General features: G+C 32.5%; 2 protein-coding genes across 3 annotated transcripts in view; one reads left to right on the top strand and one right to left on the bottom strand.

The window, feature by feature from the left end:
* LOC120417696 (protein bunched, class 2/F/G isoform) overlaps window positions 1–24,582 on the bottom strand; it is a 199,920-nt gene that overhangs the window by 169,136 nt on the left and 6,202 nt on the right. The window lies entirely within an intron of this gene.
* On the top strand, window positions 16,235–22,243 carry LOC120417704 (microfibril-associated glycoprotein 4-like). The gene is made up of 2 exons (XM_039579850.2): window positions 16,235–16,757; window positions 21,332–22,243. Exons 1-2 carry the CDS (start codon window positions 16,396–16,398, stop codon window positions 22,194–22,196), a joined length of 1,227 nt encoding a protein of 408 aa, XP_039435784.1. The 5' UTR covers window positions 16,235–16,395; the 3' UTR covers window positions 22,197–22,243.

The raw sequence follows: 24,582 nt of genomic DNA, 5'->3' as shown, positions 1-24,582 counted from the left end.
GTTTGTAATTTTTGTACAACAAAATTGTAAAAAAAAACAAATTATTGAAAAATAAATGTTTAATCAAACAATTCATTTTAAAACGTTAATTTTTCCAAACGCATTTTTTTCCAAAATTCATAAGGCTAAAAGTTTCTTATGAAAAAAGGTCTAACAAATTTACAAAAACAACAAAATTTTAAAAGCGAAATAAAATTGTACTGGTTGAAAAAATTAGCCTACCGAGGTGTCTGGAAAAAGTACATTAAATTTCCGTTCAAATAACATGTCTTGTAATTTTTTAAAGTAAATAACAAAAAATGGTGGTTAAAAAACTAATTTTAAATTGTATCCTGAAACGAGTTAATTTATACACAAAAATACCGAAATCAGGCATTTACGAAGCATTTTTTTTTTCATTTGCATAACCATAAATTGTACTGTTCATTTAAAGTTATCTTTTGCTCGGATAATGTTTACCCATAAATTGAGCTATTCATTTGCAGACGAAAAAAATCAAACATTGTGTCCTGAAATGAGATAAAACAAATTGCTGCAATTATATATATATTTTTTTTAAATCAAAGCTTTGGTACCAAATTTTGAACCATACTAAACTCCGGCACGAAAGAGCCTTTTTAGTCACCTTAAACATTAAAAAGCGGAAATTAAAAAATATTTCAAAAATCTAACTAATGATGATGAATACTGAAAAAGACATCGACAATATTTTTTTCGTGTGCCTATTTTATCAAAACAGTCCTTATTTTATATGTTTAGTGTTTTTGTATTTTTGCCTTTTTATGAATTTTCAATTTAAATTTAATTTAATAAAAAAAGGAACATTTTGTTTATTTTTGTTTTAATAAAACAAAATTCCATTCACTAAATCCTAATTTTGGCAATTTCCGTCTAAACATCAATATTCATTTCTTTTCCAAACCCAAGAATTCTGTTTTTTCAAAAAAATATAATTTCTAAGAGCTTTTGAGGTTTGATAGAAAAGATTTCTAGTACAACTTCTATGTAAAATTTTTGTTTCACTAAAATCGCTCTTATTTGCCCCAGTGGCCAGCAACTTTCCTCGACCTTAATTAAATCGTTTTCCTTATTGTAAATCGATTTACGATGAACACAAAAAAGTAGCTCGGACATCCGAAACTTCAAATCAAACTAGGCCACACACCCTCCCATCTCCCAATTACTATATGGCTCAGTTGGTTGAAAATTCCCGCACGGGGAAAGTCCGTTCCCCACTATGCCGGCATCGGTGTCAAATTAAATTTGTCAGCCATAGATTATATTTATTGGACACGATGACTCGGTGGATAAGCATCAACTTCAGCAATGATTTCACCTCCGAGTACTCAGCCATCGCCCAGCAGGTGCAACTCTCAACCGATCGAAAAAACGCATTTATGAACCTTTAAAAAAAAAGCCCGGCAGTAAAAATCACCGCCGGAACGCCAGCCACACGAGCGCTTGGCAATCGATAATGGTCCCGGCCACGGCTTAATGTGACTATAAAAACCATGTACTTTGGATTGCCAGCGGCAGCGTTTGGAGTAAGCCTGGCCGCAGGGGGGCTTCGACGACGACGAGTAGCGAGCAATTGTGGAATTGCGCAAAAATTACAAACACACTGCGCCAAGTCCCGGCTTAGGCGAAGGCTCAGCCTCGCTACCTTGTAATGACCGGGTAATTATCAATTTAAATTATGTTGCGCGTATGGATAGTTCTTTTTTATGAGTGGAATTTCGATTTTTTTTTCTGTTCGAAGTCTGGTTCTGCGTCGATGAGGATTTCGATAACGGCCGTTTCCGAAGAGTCGCCGGTGGGGTTTTATAACCGTAAGGTTTAAATGGATTAGACGGATTTACTGCAATTACATTTTTGTACGTAGAGATTACTGAGTAATTGCGACTAGAATAACTTTTATACGTAGCAATGGAGGTTCATGGGCGATGTACTTGCTTTGAGTGTGGTAAATTTATACAAAAATACCGCAAAATTTCCAATTGCAAAAAATAACCATAAAATGTACAGTTCATTTAAAGTTAACTTTTTCTCGGGTATTTTTTACTTGAAATTAAGCTTTTTTATTTGCAGGCGAAATCAAAGAAATATTTGCATTTTACCATAAGTTGTACTTTTTGAGTTATCTTTACTCGGGTTTTAATGAAAATAAAGCAGATTTTAATTTTCAAACCAATAAGTCCAAAAGAAACTTACCTACTTATTGTTCTGATGTTTATGTGAAAATTGTTCTGTTTCTTTACAGTTGTCTTTTGATCGGATTTCTTCGAACAAAAATCATTTAATAATTTTCAACAAATGTTTTGAAAAAACATTTCATAAATTTAACTGTAAATTGCAGTGTTCTTTTAGAAATTGTCCTTCATTTGGGATCAATTGGCAGTTAATTCGAACGACGATTATTTTTGGCACTTAAATTTGGCCGAGTTCTTTGCCTATAAAGCCCATTTTGCATTATTAGTTCTTACGTACAAATCATGATACAATTTTAGTAGAACTTTTTTTTACAAAAGTCTAATCAATTGAAAAAAAATTGTACATGGGTAATTCTCTACCAACTCACAGGAAATCGGGAAAAGTTGCCCCGACCCCTCTTCGATTTGCGTGAAACTTTGTCCTAAGGGGTAACTTTTGTCCCTGATCACGAATCCGAGGTCCGTTTTTTGACATCTCGTGACGGAGGGGCGGTACGACCCCTTCCATTTTTGAACATGCGAAAAAAGAGGTGTTTTTCAACAATTTGCAGCCTGAAACGGTGATGAGATATAAATTTGGTGTCAAAGGGACTTTATGTAAAATTAGACGCCCGATTTGATGGCGTACTCAGAATTCCGAATAAACGTATTTTTCATCAAAAAAAACACTAAAAAAGTTTTAAAAATTCTCCCATTTTCCGTTACTCGACTGTTAAAAATTTTGGAACATGTCATTTTATGGGAAATTTAATGTACTTTTCGAATCTACATTGTCCCAGAAGGGTCATTTTTTCATTTAGAACAAAATTTTTCATTTTAAAATTTCGTGTTTTTTCTAACTTTGCAGGGTTATTTTTAAGAATGTTCTACAAAGTTGTAGAGCAGACAATTACAAAAATTTTGATATATAGACATAAGGGGTTTGCTTATAAACATCACGAGTTATCGCGATTTTACGAAAAAAAGTTTTGAAAAAGTTACTTTTTGCGTTTCTCTTTGTTTCGTCGTCCGTGTCTGTCGCGGGTGACCATGAATGGCCATGATCGATGACGACCAACTTTTTCAAAACTTTTTTCGTAAAATCGCGATAACTCGTGATGTTTATAAGCAAACCCCTTATGTCTATATATCAAAATTTTTGTAATTGTCTGCTCTACAACTTTGTAGAACATTGTTACACTCTAAAAAATAACCCTGCAAAGTTAGAAAAAACACGAAATTTTAAAATGAAAAATTTTGTAGATTTGAAAAGTACATTAAATTTCCCATAAAAAGACATGTTCCAAAAATTTTTAACAGTCAAGTAACGGAAAATGGGAGGATTTTTAAAACTTTTTTAGTGTTTTTTGAATGAAAAATACGTTTATTCGGAATTCTGAGTACGCCATCAAATCGGGCGTCTAATTTTACACAAAAGTCCCTTTGACACCAAATTTCTATCTCATCACCGTTTCAGGCTGCAAATGATTGAAAAACACCTCTTTTTTCGCATGTTCAAAAATGGAAGGGGTCGTACCGCCCCTCCGTCACGAGATATCAAAAAACGGACCTCGGATTCGTGATCAGGGACAAAAGTTACCCCTTAGGACAAAGTTTCACGCAAATCGAAGAGGGGTCGGGGCAACTGCTGTGTGAGTTGGCGGAGAATTACCCATATATAGGAGAACCTGGAAAAATCTTATTATACCCACCTAAAAGTTATTTTTATGTCAAAAATTTACTTTTTTCACCTGTAGTAGTCATGACAAAACTCTCTGAAAATGCTTTATTACTTTGAAGATTGGAATAAAATGGTTTTTTGGATCTAGTAAAATCGACGAAACACAAATTTTATGATCTTTCAAGTAAAAATATTTTCTTATGCTTAAAATAAATCATAACTGAGGCAAAACCACAACATTTTTGTTGAAAAAATCTCCTCGATGCTTGACGAAAATAAAGCCCTGTCAAAACACTTTTTTCAAATTCAAAACTTATCAATTAAAAAATGTGTAATTTACCATATTGTCCACGCTACATACAAAAAAAAATTGTCTGGACAATTGTCCACGAGGGGGGAGGGGGGGTTTGAGATTTCCAAAAAAAGTGTCCACGTGGGTTGTGGATGGTCCCTTTATTGGCAAACAAATTCAAATTATTACGAGAAAGGTTTTTTTAGTTTTACCATAAATTGTACCGTTTGTTTAGTGTTTTCTTCTACTCGGGCTCCTTTTTTTGTTTTACCATAAATCCTACTGTTTCTAAACCGTTTTTTTCTACTCGGGTCTCCCTCGAAAGGCTCCAATATGTGCTCCGATTTCTCGATTCGGTTGCATTTTTTGTTTGTTTTGAATGCACGCACAGAGATCTAGCCCGGCTTGCCGTCCGCGTTATACAAATCAAGGTAATCTCGCAAGGTTGTCCGGTCCGGCACCATCCAACCAAGCCCGGTGCTTGAAGCGCTCTCGCAGGTTTCCTGGGTGAGGAATTTCAATGAACTTGCACCGACTTGCAGTTCTTTTGATTCATTTGTGGCAAAACGCGCCGCGGTTGAAAACTCAAGACTCATTCATAGTCACGGTTCAAGAAGCTAATCGAAACATGCGAAATTGGCTTGGCCAATGTTACGCGTGCGCATGTGTTTTGCAGAGAGGCCCAAGGGTAAAATTAATCACTTATGATATTTGACTGGAAAACATGGCTTATAACACCATGTTTTTCGGTATTTTTTTTATTACCGGCTTGCAAACAAGCAAAATCGATGCAATCGATATACTTAGTAGGGTGAATCGTTTTTTCGTTTTTTTTTTGCCTAGTCCTTTTGCTACTCGTAATGGCTAACATGCGTACAACGTCGTTTTGGGTAAAGGTTACGAGATTTAAGTCATAAGCTTGTGGTCACCCGAGCAGACAGAAATAACTTGGGAATAACATTTTTTGATATTTGAAAATACTAGGCCAATAACATTTTATGTTATTTATAACAAGATTTGTTATTCGTCGTTGACTTTTTTGTTATTGGATTGTTATTTTAATAACAGACTAATAACATTTTAAGTTATTCTTCGAACAAATCTCTGTTAACAACTAATCCGATCATCCCAATAACAGTTGGAGGTATTCTTCCATAACAAAATATGTTATTCCAAGGTTGTTTTGGCTTTCGACCAATATCAGACCAATAACAAATTTTGTTAAGATAACCTAAATTGTTATAAAACCCTTATGCAAACATGGATTTTTCAAGAAGATTCCATAACACTTTCTGTTATTTTAACAGTTTTTGTTATTGAATTTTGTTATTACCGTCTGCCCGGGCATAGATGCTCACAGAACTCTATTACAGCTGAAGAGAAAAACTTTGAAAAACTTTTTTTTAGTTTCACTGAAGTTAAACTATAATTAGATAGAGTCATTTTGCTAATTAGCGATGTTCAGTGAATCAGAACAAAGAATAACATGTTTATTAGCATCAAATTCAAATCCGTTTCATAGCATGTCGATGCAGCAAAGCAATTCCAATTCCCCGAGCCCATTTTGTAGGTCATCTTTGAAAGGGAAAACATAAACACACGTGCTTGAAAAGCCGCAAACCTCAACCCAAGTGTTTTGATATGCGTTCTTCAGAGCAGCAACAGCAGCAGTGAAATCCATCACAATTTGGATTTGTTTTCTGCAGTTTATTCCGCAAAAAAAGTGTGTCTGTCTGTGCTTAAGGTCGACCAACTTTTTCAGCGGAAATTGTGCGCTCGAGCAAGTGAAACCTTCTCCGTCCAATTTCCCAAAAAGCAAATATTTGGATTGCTGCACACCTTCATTGGTTGGGGATTGCTGGGGTGTGGCTTTTGAAGAAGCAACGAAATTTTAAGCGATTTAGTGCAGAGGGTGTTAAAGCACATTCCACCTTATTGAAGTACAATTAAAAAATGGTGAGGTTTTTTTTTCTCTTTTTTTTTCGAGCAGTTCAACTCGAATCGAGAAATAGGGTACGTCATTAAAATAATTTCAAGCTTTTTTATACACATCGAATTCATTCCTTCACAGCAAAAAAGTGCATCGCCACGAGGCAACTGTGGTTTCTACTAAATAGTAATAAAAAGAGAAGCTTCGAAAACCAGCTGATCGTCGTTGAACAGCCGGTCTGGGGTTTTGGGCAAACCTCTCTTGGTGGGAACTGCACTGCCTTGTGAAGGCCATAGCCGGCTTTTTAAGAAGGGACGAGGGGTCGATCGATAGCTCAATTATTTAATTTAATAAATTTAACTAATATTTATCTTTGGGATTAAAATGAAAATTTTCATGTTTTCAATTTTTAAACATTATTAAAAAAAATCCAGAGGAGATCCCTCGGTAGCTTCCAGTAAATTACCAAACAATAATTGCAACTCCCACGGTGAGCCTTCTTGCTTCTTCTTCTGACGTATTAACATAAGACCAAAAGTTGCAAATCATCACCGCGCTGATGCGTCATATGGTCTTACGGTGCCTTCCTCATGTAAAGGTTTACTCACGTGTCAAGTCGTCCCGGGCAGACGGTAATAACAAAATTCATGCCATTTCAATAACAAATACTGTTAAAATTACAGAAAGTTTTATTGAATCTTCTTGAAAAATCCATTTTAATAACAGTTTATGTTATCATAACAAAATTTGTTAGTGGTCTGATATTGGTTGAAAGCCAAAACAACTTGGGAATAACATTTTTTGTTATGGAAGAATACCTCCAACTGTTATTGGGATGGTCGGATTAGTCGTTGAAATAACAAAAAGTAATAACAAAGATATGTTCGAAGAATAGCTAAGAGTGTTATAAGTCTGTTATTACAATAACAATGCAATAACAAAAAAATCGTAACGACGAATAACAAATCTTGTTATAAATAACATAAAATGTTAGTGGCCTAGTATTTTTTAAAATCAAAAAATGATATTCCCAAGTTATTTCCGTCTGCTCGGGGTGCCAGTCGTGAGTTCCGCTTAATTCAAGTGTTATTTTTTTCCTTAAAAAAAATGCTCACATACTTTTATTGTTGTTTTGATTTGGCATAAGTAGCGTTACTTCTTGTTTTATTTCATGTACTAAACATTTATGATTTTTCGTCACTTTCCTCCAAAGACAATACAAACAAAATTATTCTAAAAAAACAACATTTACACTTTTACACATTTTGTTAAAATTTATAAATTACTTTGAAATAAAACCCAAAAACAGAGGAAATCGAATTGAAAAAAGTCTTGAATAATGTTCCACAAAACTTTTTTCAAAGTAAGGTAGAAGTAAAATTGTGTTTAACGTGTAGAGAAAGAAAAAAAAAAGATAATTTTGAACTAATAAAATAAAAATAATCAACAGAACAGAATAGTAGTTAAAGCTACAATCGAGTTTGGCAACGAGTTGCATACAACACTTTTTGAAATTTTTGCAGTCGATTAACAAGTTCAGTTCATTTGAATAATAAAACTATTTTTTTAGATAATGAAATATGAAAAAAGAATAATTGTTGTCAAAGAAACAATTGAAGAAAAAAACTCAATCAAAACGAAAATATACAAGCAAAACAATACATAATTTGAAAAATGCATAACAAATAACTAGCAGAAAATTGACCACATTTGTCATATTTCAATTTGATGAAAATAATTTCTAGAATATTTAATTTTATATAATTTTATGAAGATTTTTTTTTCATTTTTACTATTGAAACATATATTTTGCTGCTATTTTCATTTCGCATTTTTTTTTATATTTTTTTTTGTATTCCTCTCCTTTTTTTGTTATTATTTTTATGGATTTTACTGATTTATTTTAAACATGAAAAAGAATAGATCTTGTAAAAACGGACTAATCCTAAAAGAGCTATTAGACTACGGCAAACGAACAAAGTTTGCCAAACTCACAAACTTGTTTGCGGCATACTCGGAAATGTATGCAGGCTTACGTTTCCCGGGCAGACGGTAATAACAAAATTAATAATATTTCAATAACAAATCCTGTTAAAATAACAAAAAGTGTTATTATTTTATCCTGAAGTTCAACTTCAAGAAGAAAAAATAATAACAGTTTCTGATAAAATAACAAAATTTGGTATTGAAGTGATATTATATTGAAAATGTTTAATAACACGCTAATAAGAGGAAATGTTATACATTTCAAAAACTCTCCTAATAACAAAATTTGTTATTCGTTAGGTATACTGACTTAGAAATAAAATTACCATAAATCGCACAAATGGAAAAAAATTTAAGTGTCCATAACACAATCTGTTATTATTTTTTCTTTTGTTAAATATGTTTAGATCTTTGGGATAATTTTGTCTAATCTCGTCGGGGTCATTATTTTGGCCATGAAATGGGGTCCTTCAGCTTAAATTATTCTAAAAAGTTGAAATTTTGAAAGTTGATTTTTTTTAATTATTTGATATACCCCTTAAAGGACTTTGACCGAGCCACGTAGCCCAGTGGTAACGCTTCCGCCTCGTAAGCGGTAGATCGGGGTTCAAGTCCCGGCTCGGACCAACACAACTGGTGATCTTTTCCCTTCTGGAATCGATTACTTAGTAAAGGGAAGGTAGTGTATCGTCACAAACTGGACCTTATCACGACACCTTAGGGAGGCGACCTATGGAATGTTAACATTAACCCTAACATGTTAACATTAAGTTGAGAATGAAACTGCCACTGAATCCGCTTTGTAAATGCCGGCCCCGATACTCTTCAAGGGTGTTCCCCTCAGGAACTGGGAAAGATTTACTTTACTTAAAGGACTTTGCTAAAATTGGCAAGAACTATGGGATAATTTTGACCAATTTCGTCAGGGTCATTATTTTGGCCGTGAAATGGAGTCCTTAAGCTTAAATTATTCTAAAAAGTTGAAATTTTGAAAGTTAATTTTTTTTAATTGTTTGATATACCCCCTAAGGGACTTTGCTAAAATTGGCTAGAACTATGACATAATTTTGACCAATTTCATCGGGGTCATTTATTTCACCATGAAATGGGGTTTCAAGCTAAAATTAATCCGATAAAATTAACTTTTGAGAGTTAATTTTATTTAATTTAGTTATATTCCCTAACGGAATTGACTTATTTATTGAGAATTTTTGAAGTGTGAATAACAAAAACTGTTATTATTTTCACAGAGCCAGGAAGTCGGAGCTGACGTTGAAGTTCGAGCTGGAGTGAGACCTCAGAGACTGCATCGGATTCAGCAAATTTTCAGCAACTTTTACTTGGAGTCGGAATCTGTGAAGTTGGGTATTTTTGGAGAGCTGAAGCCGTCGCTGACGTCATATCCTGCATTCAGAGTCAGAGTTGTCTTCAAAGTAGGGATTCAAAGTCGCTTGGAGGTACCCGACTCTGCAGCCCTGACTAGTACAGAGGAGTTATGGCAACTGCAGGTTTATTTGCAAATTACAAATAAACCAAAACAATAACTTTTTTTGTTATGGAGACATACCAGTTCAATAACATTTTTTGTTATTATGCTGCTCCACCTCTCCGCACAAAATAACAAATCTTGTTATTCCTTCATGATTCCTTCTGTGTTATTGGTTTGTTATTGCAATAACAACATAATAACAGTTTAAGTTATTCTTCGAACAAATCTTTGTTATTGATTTTTGTTATTTTAACAACTAATCCGATCATCTCAATAACATATTTCGATCTTCTCACAATATCAAAAACTGACCTTCCCAAGTTATTTCCGTCTGCTCGGGTTCTGCGAACGAACAAAGCTGACAAACTGTCAAACACGAAAAAAGTGCGAGTTTGTTTGCCGTTGTCTAATACCCCCTTAACTCTCTTTTGTTCTATTTTTCAGAATTTATTTATTATTTTCATGTTTCGAAAAGTCATTTTAAATTACTTTTGTTTAAGGAAAATGTTTCTTTTCTTGTTCGTTTTTTTTATATATTTTTTACTTATCTGTTAATTTTTCCCTAAACTTCGGATGGTTTTTTAAAGGCCTATTCTGCAACTTGCAAACCAATAAACACACGTGTTTTTTTGAGGATTATCATATTTTCAGTCCCTTTTAGCTTTTTTTCTGTTATTTTCAATTTTTGTGCGGGTCATCCATAAACGATGTGGACACTTTTTTAAATTTCAGACCAACCCTCCTGTTTTTGTATGGACCGTGAACAATTGCTTCCTCCTCTCCTTCTCATGACTAACATTTGAAAAGGGCCAAATTTACTACAACTTTGACATTTCTTGTCTTAAGAGTTTTTTTTATAATAATTTTAACGGAAAAATCAGAAAATTTCAAGTATATTTCTTTTTTTTTTTTAATTTAAGATTGGATCAATAAGTGCTAAGACACACAGTAAAAAGTTGTGTAAATTTGGAAGGTGTAAATTTGGAAGGTGTAACTTTGGAAGGTTGAATATTACCTCTTTTATGATGTAATTTTACCTCAATTTAGACTGAAAAAGTGACATTACAACAGAAAAGTAGTAAAATTACACATTTTCAGAGGTAAAATTACAATTTTTTCTGACATAAAAGATGAACCCCTTTACAGATGTAATATTACCATAATTTTTTTTTCTGTGTAACGGCATTTAAAAATTAGACAAATTTGAAAGAAATTTTTTGAACTCTTCGAAAAAATTCATACTTGATCAACGATGGACACTGTTGAAAAAACTTGGAGTGATTTTATAGACCAATTTCTAAAGTTTTACAAAATTCATGATATAAAAAAAAATGTGACGCTGCCATACACTTTTGCCCTTGATTCCTCTGAAACATATCTAAAAACTAAAATTTTCAAAAATGTGTTTGTTAAAAATGTGTTTTAATGGTAAAATGTGAAATAAAACTAAGGGTAAAAATTGATTTAGAGTGTAACTGCATTTCCGTACTGTCCTCATCAATAGCTACAACTTTGCCGAAGACACCAAATTCATCAGAAATTCTGTTGACGCAAAATGACTACTTTAGTCAAATAAAACAATCTAAAAGTATCGATGACCGAAATTTTTAAGAATTGCTCTTGTGCGAACAACTTTTCTTCTTTTGTTTAGTGTTTTTTCTTCACCATTTTCGGTATTTTCAGTTAAAGTTATGGTTTTGTCTCATGATGTTTTCCAGACATTTTTTTAATTTTAATTTTAAATTGAAAAAAAGAAATACAATAATAAAAAATATGAAGCAATTATATCTATTGCAGTCCAAACTCGAATATTCGAAGGTCTCAGAAAGATTTCTCGTCGGATAATCGAATCCCAATTTTTGTTGTCTTATTTTTGATTGTCGACCCCTAAACTACGCTAAAATTATTTAGAATTTTTAAATTCAAGATGGCGGCTAAAATGGCGGCGATGAAGCATTGAAAAAAAAATTTGTTATTCAATTAGTAGAATTAAAATTTCATGTTAAAAACATGAAAATGAAAAAAATATTGTTTTTCTCTTGATTTGAATATCCCATACAAAACTTCGGATAATCGAGTCTGGACTGTATAGTGATTTGTTAAACAAATAACAAAAATAGAAAAATAAAAAAAAACAGAGTCGCAATAATGATATAAAATCACTTTAAAAGTTAATTAAATCGAAATCCGGTAACCAAAAGCTTAACTAAGAGCAAAACTAGTAACCAACATCGTACAAATCGAGGTTGGCCGGCAGCAGTCCAAGCTCTGGAAAACTGTGTTTCATCGGATGATGAATAGGAACAGCGAGCGAAAAATCAAATCAAAATCTCATTAAGTGAAGGCTTAGGAGAGCGCTCGCTGATGGTAGTCGATACGTTACGAGTGTGTATGATGGCCGGCGGGATCTTTTTTTAAATTGTTTTTATTTAATTAATTGTAGATTCAGACCGTGATGAGGCGGATTCTTGATTGTGCAATTTAGCCTCTTTTCTTTGTTTTTTTTTCCTTTTCGAGATTTTAAGTTGTCTACTTTTACGACTACTTTTGAATGTTTGCAGATTCAAACCTTTTAAAATTAAGTAGTTTATTAGCTTCTTTGTCATTTTTGCCTCCACTTCAGCGATAACAACTCAATTTTCACCACTTAAACTCATCTCTTTTTTTCTGCACGCGTCAAATTTTCTCCTCAAATTTCGCTGCATGACTTTTGCAGACAGTCAAACAAAAAATCGGTGACGCCACCTGCGCCCCGGCGCCAAAACAATAGTGTTCGTCATCGTGAATGGTTCCTCCTCTCGCTCTCCGACTTAACTCACACTTATTCAATCAAATTGGAAAACAACGCTCATCGAATTGGGCAAAAAGTGCGGAGAAAAAACGACGACAGCATGATTTTTGATTACGAGATGACATTTATTTTTTTTTTTTTTTGAAAAAAAAACCTTTTCCACAATATCAAAAAAACGAACCCAAATCACTTTGGCACTAATACCAACCTAAAGAGGCGTAATTGTTGTTGTTGGGTACAATCATAACACGACCGCTGCCATCGCAGGTTTTGATGGCAGCAAAGAGTTTATGTTTTGGCTACGCGTGTTTGCCTCCTTTAATTGGTCTTTGCCTTGCCGAGGTAGGTGCACACTACTATTACGACAACACACCGCCGCAGAGAAGGCACCACAACCTTAAGTCATCATATCGAAATTGAATGGATGAGACAATCGATTGTGAAGGGTGGATTTTTGTTTATTTTTCTTTCAGAGTAATTTGAGTTTAAGATGACCAAATTTGAACATTTCTTTAGGTTTTTTTTTTTGTTTTCTGTTGTTAAAAATAGCAAGATAGATTTTTTTAATTTCAAAAAAAAGTTTTAACATCGTGGAACAGTGCTGCTTGTTAAAAAGCCAAGGCGTAATTTTTTGTGTGGATTATTTCAATAAATTCCATGTAAAATTACACGTACAACGGTTTCATGTAAAATTACACGTATATGGTAAACCCACTTTTCCTAAACGTCAACATTTTATTGGTGGGAAATCTGCCCATCGTACGGGCTAAAAACGGAGCAGAGATTGTCTTCCTTTTTATGTAATTTTACATCAATTTATTTAGAAAGGGCAGACAATATAAACATTTTTTTAGATTGATTTTCTGACAAAAAAGATTGTTTGAAATGTGTGAAAACCTTTTTTTTTCATTTTTCAATTAATTTGGCAGAAAAAAGTAATCCAGCTTCAAGTAAAAGGACTGGTATAAATTAAATTTTACATTATTTTATGAAATCAAACAAACACAGAAATATGTTGGCCATCATTATGAGAAATTTACTTGACCGCAATGTCATTGTTAGTTTTTTTATGGTATGTAAAGGTAAATTTACATTATATGCATGTAACATTCCGTTTGAGCAACTACTTCCGAGCTATATTTTCAATTCAGTGATGAAACCAAAGAGTTTCACTAAATGAATGCATAAAAAATTTATTCTAGCTCCAAAACGACTAATGCTTCCTAAAAAAAATAATGCAATCAAATATGGGGGTGCCAAGGAAAATTACAGAGAGATTACATGAAAATTTGGTTTACTCATTGATGTAATTTTAAGATTCTGGAAAGATCAAATCAATTCAAGTTTTCTTCACAGTGTGTTAAATTCTGTTAATTTGACGAGCTCAAAAAGGATTTCAAATTTATCTAAATGAAAAAAGGCCTTCGTTTTATTTGCCCATTTTCAAACTTTTTCCAGATTTCTGAAAATTTAGAAAAAAAACATCGTGATGTTGAGAACATTTCACAAAAGTTATGCAGTTCCATTGAGAATCGCTTCAACACAAAGTAAAATAAATTAGGTAATCTGGAAAATTTGAAAGATTTTTTGTCAAAAAAAAAGGAAATTTAACATTTTACTGGTGAAATTTTCATAAGTTACCGTTTTCACAAAATACCGTTTTTTAAGTACTAAAATTTTCATAATTTCCAATATGGCTATCAAACAAAGCTAAATTTTACCTGCATTTTCACTTTTCTAGAGTTTTTTGTATGAAATACTAAAATTTTCACAAATTACCTATTTTCTCTAAAATACTAAAATCTGGGTTTCAAACGATTCGAAATTTCGAAAATTCGAAACTCAAATTTTCACAAAATACCATATGTTCTCGAAAATACTAAAAATTTATATAATTCGCATTCTGGTTATCAAACAATTCGAGATTTTTTATGCATTTTCACTGTTTAGCGTTTTTTTGAATGAAATACTCAAAAAAAATCTAAAACAGTGAAAATGCATAAAAAATCTCGAATCGTTTGATAACCAGAATGCGAATTAAATATTTTTTTAGTATTTCCGAGAACATGCGGTATTTTGTGAAAATTTGAGTTTCGAATTTTCAAAATTTCGAATCGTTTGATACCCAGATTGCGAATGATAAAATTTTCAGTATTTTCGAGAAAATACAGTATTTCGTGAAAATTTTTTTATTTCATTTAAAAAACCTTAGAACAGTGAAAATGCAATTTAAAAAAAAAAATGAGTACTATAAAAAACGGTATTTTGTGATTTTTTTGTATTTATGCTTTGAAACTAACTACAGCTTAAAAAAAATATTCTAGGCAAATGCATTGAAAATTTAACAAGACATTGATGGATTAAGCCAATTTAAGAAAGATTTTAAAAATGAGTTATCGTCCGCTATCGTCGGTAAGATTATCGCCGATAGAATTATCGGAATAACGATAACGATATATTATCGTTATCGTCCCGACCATAATATTATCGACGATAATTCTACCGACTAACAACCTTGGTCCATACAAAATGGTACGTAAAAATTCGAAAATTTGTAAGTTTTGAAGGAAATTTCTGATCGATTCAGTGTCTTCGGCAAAGATATAATTGATTGAAAATGAACCAGAAAATGGTTGTAGCTCGAAAACGAGGAACTTTACAAAATTTCTCAAAAGTAAATTTTCGATTGAAAGGTCAATTTTGCGTCCAAAAATGATTTTTGAAAATACGTCGAGCGTTTATTTCAAAGCTAAATAACTGTTTATCCACAAGAATATAACATGTCAAAAAAATAGTTCGTAAATTATGCCCTACAGTTTAAAAGATGATATTTTTTGGGATTACTCAAAATGGAGTATTTATGACTAAAAGTAAAAAACGCAGTGAAAAAAATCATGGTAATATTACATCTGGGAAGGGGTACATCTTTTATGTCATAAAAAAAAAATGTAATTTTACCTCTGAAAATGTGTAATTTTAGCTCTGAAAATGTGTAATTTTACCACTTTCTGGTGTAATGTAACTTTTTCAGTCTAAATTGAGGTAAAATTACATCATAAAAGAGATAATATTCAACCTTCTAAAGTTACACCTTCAAAATTTACACTATTTTTTACTATGTAGTGGTACTATTTTTTTTCTATACAGCTTGAAGTAATTTAAGTAAATTACACAAAAAAAAGTCAAATGAATTCCTTAATATTAACAAAATTATGTTGTGGTTCGCAATCTCTTTTCTATATTTTTAAAGTATTTGACATGTTTTTTTAAACTTCAAAATTTTAATGGAAATTTATGCGCAATCAGCCAAAATCAATTTTAAAAGCGTTCCCCGTTTAGATTTTTTTTCAACATGTTTGGGTTTATTCAAAAATCATTTGAATAATTGAAAAATTTTCGATGCATTTTCGATTTTAAACACTTTTTTCATTTAAATGTTGAGATTATGGCTAATCATTTCAACTTTTATATTATTTTTTTTTAAATAGTGAAGGTCAGCTACTTGGATGGACTAAACCTGCCAAACATATAAGAATATCCCCCAATACTTGAAGATTTGTTTTCATTCCAATAGTTTAATAGCAATACTGAAACCATTTTGCAAGTCATCCAACTTTCTCACCATCTTCAGCAGAGCAACAGCTTTCCAGTTCTCCAGTTTATTACCCAATCAAGCACAGAAATTAACTCTTCCAGTAACTAGTTCGAGCAAACCGCAATCCGACCCACAAACCCACTGAAACAAAAGGCCTCCTGCTCTGCTCAAGCTCCAGCTTCTCCGATATCAGCAAACGATAACCGATATCGAATCCATAATTGCCACCCAATTATTCTACAACTCTTCAACTCTCTCCCCCGAAAAGAAGTCGAAAAAACGGATCTTCCAGCGGATCTTTAAAGCTGGACTTCCCGAACCACCGGCGCGAATCTCGCTCCATTCTAGCCCGTCCAGTTCGTCCCCGGCCGTCGACCGGAACTGATCTCAGCGTCGTCGTCGTCGTCGTCGTCGTCGTCTTCTTCAAGTGAGCTCTAGTGATATGCGCTATCTGGTGGCGTTGGTCCTGTACGGGACGTTCCTGTGTCTGCAGGGCGTTCGCGACGGTGGCGGAGTTTTGGCCCAGCCCCAGCTGGTGGCCGTCGACGGCAACGGGAGTGAGTTCAACGAGTTTGACATCGAGCACTTTATGCTGAAGCTGGAGCAGCTGGACCTGCGGATGATGCGCTTCGAGTTGACCATCCAGAAGAAGGTGGACACGGTGTCGAGTGTGCTGCAGAACCTGGTGCACGTGATCGAGAACCTGGCGTGGCACATCTCGGAGACGGAACGGTCGGCGAACTCGGCCGAGCATCAGCTGAAGGTGATCGCGAAGAATCTGACGCTGCTGCACAAGGAGATGAGGTTAGTGAGGGTGGTGGTTGTGGGGTTTCTTGATGTTGTATTTTGATGAGTAATTTTACCTATTTTTGATGTAACTTTACACCTAAAGTGATGTAAGTTTCAGTGCGCATCTCAATCAGATTTTACAAAATTTTACGTTTGATTTTCCATTCCAACAAAATTAAGGTAAAATAACATACACGGTACGTTGTATTTTGGAAGGCTGAAAATTTTATTGGTTGAATATTACCCCTTTTATGCATAATTTTGCGTAAAATAATGTGTAGAGATTCAATCATTCAACATGTAAAATTCAACAGAGAACAATTGAAAAAAATCACCAAAGTTCCTGATGTAAATTTACACTTTTATTACACACCATCATTTTTTTTATTGTGTAAAAAAAGATAAAATCGCACTGTAATTTAAAAAGAAAATTTATCATTTAAATTTACCTTTTTTCGAATAGTTCCTTACAAATTATTTATTTATTTCTAATCGATCGATAAAGTTTATGTTTTTTTTTAATGTAATTTAAAGTGAAATAGCTTTGATTTAATTTCAATTTCAAAAAACAAAAATGATTTTTTAGCTGATTTTTTTAATTAATGATTTAAATTTAAAAAGAAAGATCAACAAATTAAATAGGCTTTTCATTATTTTTCATTCAATCATCAACATATTTTAACCTAACTTGCAATAATTTCCAAAGGAATTTTAAGCTAAAAAGTTTAAGTGGAATAAATGAAAAATGGTCGAATGGACAAAAGTTCGAATTTGTAAAAATAAAACAAATCTAGAATTTTATTTCAAGAGGTCCTCTACACAAAGAGAATCCCACAGCTTCTTTCCATAGGTCTTTAAAAAAAAAACACGCTAGAATATAAACAAACGTCGAATACACAAAATAAAAAATGAACTTAAGGTCGAAAGTGAAAAAAAAAAGAATCCACAAAAGATCGATTTTTAACTATGGCAATTTATGGTAAAATGAAAAATTCCAGAAATTAACACTTTTGATCAATTTTACTATTATTTCGTCATTAAAAACAACTGGTCATGTTTACAAGAATGAATTTATAGAATAGCAAATTTAACAAAAATAAGATTTTTTCACATAAAACTTTTAAATAACTACTCAAATTCGAAAGAATAAACACATTTTCAAAAAATATTTTAAAACAAATCAGTCTTCTTTTGAACGAAATTTTAAAATAAATCCGCAATAAAATATTTTGAAAGAAATTTTACCATGTGTACAAAATACTGCATTTCTCTAAAAATATCAAAATTTCATCTATGATGCATGGATGGATGCAAAATTTTTTGATAGATTTTCATCAAAAACAGATTTTTTGGTAAAAACTACAATGTTCTGTTACTTCTTGAAGAAAAATATGGATAATCACGGCTGCAAAATTTTATATTGTTTTTCACAGAAATAGTATTTTTCGTAAACAGTCCTTAATTTTTTTTATAAAATTCAATTTTTTCCAAAAAATAAACAAATTTTCATAATCTGCAGAGTGGGTATCTAACATCGCAAAAATTTAAATGGATTTGCATAAAAATAGATATTTTGGTAAAAGTAACTATTTTAAAAATAATCAGTTTTTTCTTCGAAATATTCAAATTAAGGTTATTAACGATAAAATTATCGAGCCTCGATAACGATAACAGTTATCGTTATCGTCAATGCTTTCACTGAGAATATATTTTTTGAAAATGTAGTATTTCTCGAAAGTACTCAAATTTTCATAATTTGCAATATGGGTATCAAAAGAAGCAATATGGGTATCAAACTGAATTTTTCCCATATTACCGTATTTTTCGAAAATACTCAAATTTTCGAAATATACAATATTGGTTTCAAACAAAGCGAAATTTTGTATGAGTTTTCACTTTTAAGTTTTTTTTGTTTTTTTTTAACTAAAACTATTAGAAAATACCTTTTTTCGAAAACAAATCAAATTTTTAAAGTTTGCAAACAAAACAAAAAATATATGCTTTTCACTTCATTTGACTTTTTTAATTGTTGGAAACTCCAATTTCCACAAAATTACGTAATTTTCGAAAATACTTAAATTTTCATAATTTGCAACATGGGTATCAAACTCAGCGAAATTTTGTATGCTTTTTACTTTATATTAGAGTTTTTATTGTCGGAAACTGAAATTTTCACAAAATTCCGTATCTTTTCGGAAACACTCAAATTTTAGATATTTGCAAAATGAGTATCAAACGAAGCGAAATTTCTCAGGCATTTTCAAATTATTAGAGTATTTTTAGGAAAATACTAACATTTTCACAAAATACCATATTTTTTCCATATGTACTCAAATGTTCATAGTTTGATATATATCAAACGATGCAAAATTTTGTATGCATTTTCACTTTTTTGTGTATTTTTTTTTATTGAAAATATAAAATTTGTCACAAAATACCGTTTTTTTTTCTAAAAAACTAATTTTTTTTCAAGATTTCATTTTTTAACAAAAAAAAATATTTTTTTCAAGATTTCAGTTTTAAACAAAAAAAACTGTAATATAGTGAAAACGCATATAAAGATTAGCTTCGTTTGATATCCATATTGTAAATTTTTAAAATTTCAGTATTTTCCAAAAAAAAATACAATCAAAATTTGAAAAAGCATGCAAAATTTCGCTTTGTTTAATACCCATTTTGAAAATTTTGAAAATTTGAGTATTTTCGAAAAAAAATACGGATTTTTATGAACAAAAAATATCTTAGTGAAATATTGAAAAAAATAACATGATATGTTGGAACAAAGTCGATTTTAGAAAGATTAAAAAAATAATTATCGTCCATTATCGGCGATAAGATTATCGCCGATAGAATTATCGAAATGACGATAACGTTATCGTTAGAAAATAATATTATCGACGATAATTTTATCGATTAACAACCTTAACATTTTTTTTACAATTTGCATTATGGCATTTGGCCGGGGGTGGTACATTACGTAGGGTTTGATGTAAGTATAAGCTCCTAACCATTTAAAGTGTGCCTATCAACTTTCATTAAAGCAAAAACTGTTTTATCTTTAGTTTGAATTCAAAAACTAGTTGTTATTTTACTGTGTATTGTTTTCTCCTGAAATCTCCCCTATTGTTGAGTCGTGTTTATCTGTTGCTATTTCTTTTGTCGCGTTTTGTTACAATATTTTGGTCCTAAGCATTTTAGAAAAGTTTTTCAAAAGTGCAATAGTAATATTTGTGTTATTCCTTTAAGGCCGATGCAAATATTTAAAAAAGTTTGTGTCCCTTCCCTTGTGGTGAAGGGGGGGGGGGGCAAAAAAATATAAAAATTTAAATAACAAGTCGTAGTCTTCATATTTAAATGAAAAAAGTGTTTTAAAATGCATTTTACACTAGTTCAGTTGTTTTGCAATCATTAGTTTTCAAAAAATCTAAGATCTGTTAAAAACAAAAATTGAATCGAAAAAAAAATATTGTGCATCGAAAATTTTCTAAAAATCTTAAGATTTTTTAATAAACCCAAACATGCTAAAAATGATTTTGAACGCAGAAGAATGTATTTTAATTTGATTTCAGCTGGTTGCACATGAATTTTCATTGAAATTTTGAAGTTTATTGTAAAAATATTTTTTTGTCCCCTGATTTTTCGGGCCAATTTTGAAGGGGGGGGGGGGGTGACAAAAACTTTTAAAAATATTTGTACCAGCCTTAATGCAAAATTCAGAATGGACTTTCACAAAAAAAATTGTAAAAGAAAAACATTTTTTTTTTAAATTCAGTTTTTTTTCTAAAAATTATACACATTTTGAATAATTTTCACAAAAATAGAATTTTTGGTAAAAATAATTAAAATTCTTTAAAATATTTAAAAATACATAATTTGCATTATGAATATGTAACGACGAGTCATTTTTCATGTATTTTCACAAAAAAAAATTATTTTTTGGTAAAAGTTCAGTTTCTCAAGAAAAATACATTTTTTAGAATTTGCAAGATGGGTATCAAACAATGGAAAGTTAAACAAATAAAAATTAAATAAACCCGGGCAGATTGTAATAACAAAATTCATGCCATTTCAATAACAAATTCTGTTAAAATAACAGAAAGTGTTATGGAATCTTCCTGAAAAATCCATTTTTGCATAATGGTTTAATAACAGTTTATGTTATCATAACAAAATAACAAATCTTGTTATAAATAACATAAAATGTTACTGACCTAGTATTTTCAAATATCAAAAAATGTTATTCCCACGTTATTTCCGTCTGCTCGGGAAAACTACTGTTTTTCACAAATTTCAGTTTCTTTAATAAAAATACACAAATTTTAATAAAATGCTCAATTTTGAATGGATTTTCTTGACAATATCTTTTTTTTTCAAATACTATTTTGTTATATTAATATCAAACGATGCCAATTTTTTAAAGAACATCACAACATTAGTATTTTTGATAACAAAAATTCTAAAATTTTCACAAAATACCGTATTTTGTTTCTAAACATAATTATTTTCAAAATTTACAAGACAAGTGTCAAACCTCGCATAATTTTGGATACAAAGTGATAAAACATAACCCTCCCCTTCTTCCTCCCCAGGGACCTCGCCATCGCCCAGCAACGCCTCCCAACGCGCACCTACTTCGACGACGCCATGATGATGATCAAGGCCTCCTCCAACTGCGAAAACGCCGGCGACCTGATGCAGCTGGAGCACATGCAAATCTCGATGATGACCACGGAGAAACCCCCAGCTGTTCTCGAAGCCTGCGACCAACTCCCCGCGTCCAGCGCTTCCGGCGTTTGGACGGTCATGCCGGACGGCGAGTTCAGCAAGAGCATGAAGGTGGTCTGCGAGCAGGAGTACTCCGGCGGGGGTTGGACCGTGTTCCAGCACCGGTACAACGGGACGGTCAACTTCTTCCGTGACTGGGACGAGTACCGGTTCGGGTTCGGCAAGATGGACGGCGGTGAGTTCTGGCTGGGGCTGGAGCGGCTTCACCAGCTGACGTATTCGGCGCCGCACGAGTTGGTCATTCTGCTGGAGGACTTTGAGGGCAATGGGACGTACGCGCGGTACGAAAACTTTGAGATCGCTGGCGAGCCGGACCTGTACAAGGTGACCAAGATCAACGGGTACAACGGGACGGCGGGGGATTCGATGAGCTTCACGCTGGGGGCGTACTTTAGTACGTTCGACGAGGATAATGACACGCACGAGGAGAATTGTGCCGTCAAGTATCATGGGGCGTGGTGGTACCGGAATTGTCACTCGAGTAATTTGAACGGGAAGTACTTGAAGGGGAAGAACGATGAGTACGGGAGGGGGATGTCGTGGGCCAAGTTTCATGGGGTTGGGTACTCGTTGAAGTCGTCGAAGATGATGATTCGGAGGAAGAATGTACCGCGGAAGGATATGATGGACGGGATGAAGGACATGCAGGAGACGCTGGCGAGACTTTGAGGAATCGCGTTAAAAGGGGAGATGGTGTTCATGGGGAAACTAACTTGAAAATAAGTGTAACGAAATTAGGCTAGTTTTGTAGGAAATTTTGTGTAAATGAGATGAATGTTGAGGAATTAATAAAATACCATAGAAATTATTGCGTGTTGTAATTGTGTCCAGAAATCCCTAAATTTGTCTTGAACTGCATACACAGCAGACGGCCGAGAGTTAAACGATCTCAAATTTGACTGAGAGAATAATGCTCACGTGTGTTCATTCGTTTATTAAAATGGTTCATCTCGCTATCGGATGGCCAATGCTGTAAAGCGCTACAGTGTCAACGTTCTCGGGATCGATTCTCCATGTCGGCACGGTTCGTTTTTTCATAATTAAAATTTTCTGAGAATAAACCATCAGAGTGCTCTGTTTGCTATTTCGTGCTTAGTTCTCTCAGTTCGTTCATTCTAAGTTTTCAATTTCAAGTCTGATGACATTTTCCTCTTTTAATTGTAAAATCAAATGTCAATTGTCAACCCTATCAGGCTTGAATTCTGATTAAAAAAAAAATAATAATAATAATAATAATGGGAAAATTATTTTTATAGGCTTGTTTAGAAAAATTGGATTTTTGGGTAAATATGTCCATCGAGCCTAAAAAGGATTGAAAAAAAAAAATAAAAGTAGAGATTCCGTTTGATGTTTAAAAATTTCAACATTTAAAATAAATAAAGTTACAGTCAAAAAACGACGCAAAATTATATGACAAAGAAGCTGCAGATTGTTATGTTACAGACATGACCAAAGGGACGAAGAAGCATTTTGGAATATTTTCCACTCTCTTTTTTCTGGTTTGTTGTCTGTTATATATGTTATATATTGCATTTTGATTATTTAAGTTATTTTGAACATGTTTTGTTTCGAAAATTATCATTCATACTTAACCCTCTACAACCCAACCCCGCCTTTAGACGGGCTTCGATTTAAAAAATCGCCAAAAAAACATTTTTCAACCAATTTTTGATCATTAAAGAGCAGTTCTCTACGAAATCGGTCTTTTTTCTTAAATTTTAATTTTTGTATTTTTTAATCCGACTGAAACTTTTTTGGTGCCTTCGGTATGCACAAAGAAGCCATTTTGCATCATTAGTTTGTCCATATAATTTTCCATACAAATTTGGCAGCTGGCCATACAAAAATGATGTATGAAAATTCAAAAATCTGTATCTTTTGAAGGAATTTTTTGATCGATTTGGTGTCTTCGGCAAAGTTGTAGGTATGGATATGGACTACACTGAAAAAAAATGATACACGGTAAAAAAAATTTTGGTGATTTTTTATTTAACTTTTTGTCACTAAAACTTGATTTGCAAAAAAACACTATTTTTTTATTTTTTGATAAGGACATCAAATGCCAACTTTTCTGAAATTTCCAGAATGGGCAAAAAATCTTTGACCGAGTTATGATTTTTTGAATCAATACTGGTTTTTTCAAAAAATGGAAATATTGGTCGCAAAAATTTTTCAACTTCATTTTTCGATGTAAAATCAAATTTGCAATCAAAAAGTGCTTTAGTGAATTTTGGATAAAGTGCACCGTTTTCAAGTTATAACTATTTTTAGGTAACTTTTTTAAAAATAGTCGCAGTTTTTCATTTTTTTAAAATTAGTGCCCATGTTTGCCCACCTTTGAAAAAAAATATTTTTGAAAAGCTGAGAAAATTCCCTATATTTTGCTTTTTCGGACTTTGTTGATACGACCCTTAGTTGCTGAGATATTGCCATGCAAAGGTTTAAAATTTCACTGAAGTACTTTTTGGTTGCAAATTTGATTTTACATCGAAAAATGAAGTTGAAAAATTTTTGCGATCAAAATTTGGATTTTTTGAAAAAATCAGTATTGATTCAAAAATTCATAACTCACTCAAAGATTTTTTGCACAACCTGGAAATTTCTGAAAAGTTGGCATTTGATGTCCTCTGAAACATATCAAAAAATAAAAAAAAATAAAAATAGTGTTTTTTTGCAAAACGTGATTGTGCGAGTGACAAAAAGTTAAATAAAAAATCACCAATTTTTTTTCCGTGTATCATTTTTTCCAGTGTAGTCCATATCCATACCTACAACTTTGCCCAAGACACCAAGTCGATCAAAAAATTCCTTCAAAAGATACAGATTTTTGAATTTTCATACATCATTTTTGTATGGCCAGCTGCCAAATTTGTATGGACAATTATATGGACAAACTAATGATGCAAAATGGCTTTTTTGGGCATACCGAAGGCACCAAAAAAGTTTCAGTCGGATTAAAAAATACAAAAAAATCGAATGACCGAAATCTGAGAGAACTGCTCTAAAAAGCATTGGAAAGAAGAATTTTTAAAATTTTAGAAAATTGATGGGTTGG

Source organism: Culex pipiens, chromosome 1 (genome assembly GCF_016801865.2).
Source record: "Culex pipiens pallens isolate TS chromosome 1, TS_CPP_V2, whole genome shotgun sequence".
NCBI classification, from domain to species: Eukaryota; Metazoa; Arthropoda; class Insecta; order Diptera; family Culicidae; genus Culex; species Culex pipiens.
This window is presented reverse-complemented; position numbering and strand designations above follow the sequence as displayed.